This window comes from Crinia signifera, chromosome 19 (assembly GCF_055691185.1).
Source record: "Crinia signifera chromosome 19, ASM5569118v1, whole genome shotgun sequence".
Lineage (NCBI taxonomy): Eukaryota > Metazoa > Chordata > Amphibia > Anura > Myobatrachidae > Crinia > Crinia signifera.
In genome coordinates, this window is record NC_139226.1 from 134,358,469 (window position 1) to 134,363,264 (window position 4,796).

General features: G+C 42.3%; 1 protein-coding gene across 1 annotated transcript; it reads left to right on the forward strand.

The window, feature by feature from the left end:
- The first annotated feature begins 1,741 nt into the window (after positions 1–1,741).
- LOC146041631 (uncharacterized) lies at positions 1,742–2,563 on the forward strand. Its single transcript, XM_083161566.1, has one exon. It carries the CDS (start codon positions 1,742–1,744, stop codon positions 2,561–2,563), a length of 822 nt encoding a protein of 273 aa, XP_083017692.1.
- The last annotated feature ends 2,233 nt before the right edge of the window (positions 2,564–4,796 follow it).

Consider the following 4,796-nt stretch of genomic DNA (forward strand, 5'->3'; position numbering starts at 1 on the left):
TGATTATACTGTACCTGTATGAAGACGCACACAAAATAAATGGTATATAACAACTAGCACAACCGAACAGGATCATTTATATTACCAACATTGTCCACTATATTGGACAGACATTTTTCAGATAGACATCTATGTAATTTTATCACACCGATTTCTCTTCTTGAGCACATTATACGTGTATATGTCGTCTTGTTGTTTGTGATTTTACCTCTATTTTTCACTGTTTGTACTCCTTCCCACACAGAAAAAATAGGGACTATTAAGAGAATATGAATAAAAGTTACATTTTAATAATAATCAGTGCGTTCCCCCAAACAGTCCCTTTCCCTCTTTCCTGAAATACTGTTTAATTTTGACTGTTGGGAACGGCACCCCCACGGTCAGTTTATAAATTTTGGGGTCCTTTCTCTTGTAACGAATCAAAGTTGGTGTGCAGATAAGTAGCCGCTCCTCAAAGGGGCAAACCACTATGTAACCTCTATCTAATCACCAGGGAGTCTCTTTTCTATCCGGGAATTGGGACAATCTCAATGGCTAAGGTTGTCCTGGGTGCAGAGCATTCAGACCCTGGTAGTGGGCCCTGTAAGCCTCTGGGCCACATAGCAATGGGATCCCCTGCATCCCCTATAGCTATACCCATGCCGGTAGTGGAAATCTAACTCATTACAGTATTGGTTGAGCTCTATAAAGCGTTTTTCCAAAAATATGTATAAACCGAATCAATTCAAATGTATAATATACTGTATAGACCTTGTAAAGATAAAAATAACATTAGCATAAATAAATCTCCAGATATCTGAGAACATAATAAATGAATTCAACTATAAATCAACTTATATCCTTTTATATCCATTAATGTTATAATCAAAAGTATATAGTTAATAATAAAGTAATGATGATGATCTTTACCTATATTTATTATGATCAGAATTTCATTGAATATTTCCTGCAGTCACTTGACAGCATGTACAAATGTTGGTGTCAATGTGCCCAAATCACCCAATAACTGTGCGCTTAGTGCGCTATGATGTTGGCATCCTGAAGCACTCCCATGCTCACCTTGTTTCATATAAAATTATATATTATATGGACAAGGGAGAGGTGGAACATCAGAAAAGTGATGGCCAGGTGCAAGATGAATAAATATCCAAGCAATAAAATAATTATTCAATGTCAGGGGCACAGCTGTCAAGCAAGCTCCTGTCCCGTTCTCGCTTTGCTCGACTTGAGCTCGGCAGGATTCAATGTCCCGGCCGCCGAGCGGGGAGGAAGGGGTGTGGCCGCGAGTTGAGGGTGGAAATAGAGGAGCTCCGGCCGGGAGCTCGCCTATTTCCGGCTTTTCTCGGCAGAACGAGCCCTACAGCTTGTGATGTCGGGCTCATTCTGCCGAGAACCCCTGTTCAATGCTGTCAGGGAAGACAGCATTGAATAGGGCCCCGCAGCCATCTCCCCCCGTCGGGAGATGGCTGCGGGAGCACGACCAACATTGAATACCGCCTAAAAAAAAGGTCTAATCAGCATATCCTCAACAGAGTTGCTTCAGGAACTCTTCAATAGGGTGTTGTTCAGATTGAAGGGGCAGAATGGATTGCGCAAGAGCATCTTAACTTGATCCAGCAAGCGGGCCCCTCCTCCTGTGCCAGCTCCATCTTCCATTGATATTCTGGAAGAGGGCTCATGCACTAGAGAGCAAAGTCTTTGGTGCTGCGGAGAAGGAGCGGCACGCTTCCCGGACCAAAGTATGTACGCTCAGGAAGGATGTAGGTTTGCATTGTTGGCCTGTCCAAGTAAACAAAAATTCTTTGTGTTTTTAGTTGAAGACCAAGCCTTGAAACAATGTGTAGAAGGCCCGAAAATGGATGAGAGGCAGACCAGTAAAGCCAAGGAGAATATCCTGCAATGGAGGGACCTGTTTGACAAAAGGGAAAGAAAAACGCCACCAAAAGAGGAAGCTAATGAAATCTTCCGAAGCGAGGACTTAACTAGTCAACATCCCGACAACACTGCTGATAAAAGATTAAACCCAAAAGAGAGACTGTTTATTTGTACTGTGTGTGGTAAAAGCTTTGGTGGCAATTCCCTGCTGGTGAGACACATGAGAATTCACACAGGCGAAAAACCCTACTCGTGTAACCACTGCGACAAAAGCTTTAACGATAAATCCTATCTTTTGCGCCACTTAAGGACTCATACTGGAGAGAAGCCTTACTCTTGCTCTGTGTGTTTTAAATGTTTCAGCCAGAACTCCAGTGTCATTGCACATATGCGGATTCATACCGGCGAGAGACCATTTCAGTGTAGTGAGTGCGACAAGCGGTTCAGCGATAAGTCGTACTTTGTGCGGCATATGAGGTCGCACACAGGAGAGAAACCATACAAATGTACGGAATGCCAAAAATGTTTCACCCAGACTTCCAGCTTGGCTTCACACATGCGGATCCACACTGGAGAAAAAACATTCAAATGTTCCTATTGTGATAAATGTTTTAGTCAGAATTCAAGCCTGGTTATCCATAAGAGATTGCACCGATTGGAGGAAACACTAGCACGGAGTCAGTCATGAAGCTTAAAGGATGGTTCCACAATTTGGAGAAAAGATTTCAAGGATCGCTGTTTAGTTTCTTGAATGAGATTGGGTTCTCACAAAGTAGGATCCAAGATGTTGGCCTCAGCAGTATATTTGGCATTGGCCCATTATACATATTTGGATTCCATAGTCTGTGATCCTTCTACAGTGCTGAATGCATTAACACTGAGCTGCAAAATTCACCCATTTTCACACTTGAGCTAAATGCTCTTAAATCTTCTGCCCACGCTCTGCCATGTCAGAGCATTGGATCCTACTGGCCAAGCTACTAACAAAGTTAAGAAAAAAACTTAGGAGTCTCTAGACCAGGGGTGGGGAACCTCAGTCCCAAGGACCATATGCGGCCCCCGTAGCCGGTCTGAGTGGCCCACCCGCTCGGTGGATTTGCCGGGAGTCAAGTACAGGGGAATTCTCATGAGAGGTCGGTAGTTCTTGCGAGATTCCTCTTAATTAGCAGCAGCCAGAGACTGTCAGCCCTATTCAGCAGCAGCCGCCAGAGCGTGGGACAGCTGCAGCAGGACAATTTGTAAGAGACATTTTTGCATATGGCCCCCGAAGGATTTTTCCCCCATACAAACGGCCCCAAAAAAGGTTCCCCATCCCTGGCCTAGACCTTGGAATGCCTCTACAGGAAAATGGACTATCTCAGGATGATGATTTGCAGGTACAAAGTTCTCTAATGATGGTTAGGCTGCTGAGGAAGGGTCAAATCTTTTTTTTTATATATGTGAGCTTCCTTAATATTGCCCCAAAACTATAATACAGCAAAAAATTGATCTTCTCTAAAGTACCATATTATTAATCACAATTTGCATACATTTTTTTCCAGTTCATCATGTTCATGAACACTTACTAAAACTGACGAGGAAAGAAAAAATACAATACAATCTAATTTCAGAATGGCAGATTATTTGCCATTACTTTTTAAAAATATTCTAAATGCTTGATAAGTCTTAATTATAGCAAGTATATCTGAAAATTGTATTCTGTTCTGAAATATTTTTGTTAAAATACTCTAAGCAGCAAAAAAATGAAAACCATTCAATAAATTATTTTATTATTGTACATGATTTCAAATAATATTTAAAGTTGTGACGTAACGTTAACTGTAAAACCTGCTTTGGATTAAATAAAGTACTGTAACTTTAAAGTGTACACACTTTATGCAATAGGTCATTTACAGGTACACAATCTACTGTTAAAAGCTGTATTATAAAATGAAAAAAATAATCTGCTTTTATTATACTGTAGAAATGGTACTTATCAGTAGAACCAGTCCAGTCTCACTTAATATAAGTTGTTAACTTATCAATTGTGGCTGATAAAATACCACCCAGAATGTAAATGAGTGCGAGTAATAGGCTTGCTGAAGGCCATCTAATAAGCCTTTTGATATGCCGGCGCATATCCTTGTGCTTTTTGAGTGGGGATTATTAGATAGAAAGTGTCTAGATAGACAGTCAGTCAGTATACCCTAAAAGGTCGACAGGGTCAACATGTTGAAATGAAAAAAAGTACATACATGAGAAGGGGATGCAGTTACAATCCCGGCGGTCGGGATCCCGGCGTTCAGAATCCCGACCGCCGAAATGCCGACACATTCTCCCTCCGTGGGTGTCCACGACACCCCTGGAGGGAGAATAAATTAGTGTGCCGAGCGTAGCGAGGCACCGGGCCCGCTGCGTGGTGAGCGCAGCGAGCCCGCAAGGGGGGGCGATCCACGTCCCCCCCTTGTCGGCATTTCGGCTGTCGGGATTCCGGCGTCGGGATTCTGAACGCCGGGATCCCGACCGCCGGGATTCAATACTGAATCCATGAGAAGTTCGACATGAGTTATTCTCCTTTTTTTTTTTATGTCAATGTTGACAACTGTCGACACGGACCGCAAATTAGTGTAACTCTTACCCTCGCATGCTTCTGGCTCGGCACGCTATTCTAGTCTCCGTCTATGCTGACCTTGTTAGTGAAGGAAGGAAATACTGGGTAAAAAAAAAAAAAAACAGGAGAAACTCATGTAGACCCTTTCATGTGACAACCTTATTCATGTCCATTTCGCTTAGACCTATTGACGGTCTATCTAGTCACTATAGTTCTATCAATCGGAACCAGTACTTTTTATCAGTTGATTGCCCGGTTTTAAAAATCATCTGCAAAAATTGTGAACACAAGTTTTTTTTTTTGCTCCCGATGTTTTTTGGGGGGTAATAGG

What these genes read in the sequence shown, in the direction of transcription:
- LOC146041631 (XM_083161566.1), top strand. Translation starts at nt 1,742, where the DNA reads ATGTACGCTCAGGAAGGATGTAGGTTTGCATTGTTGGCCTGTCCAAGT.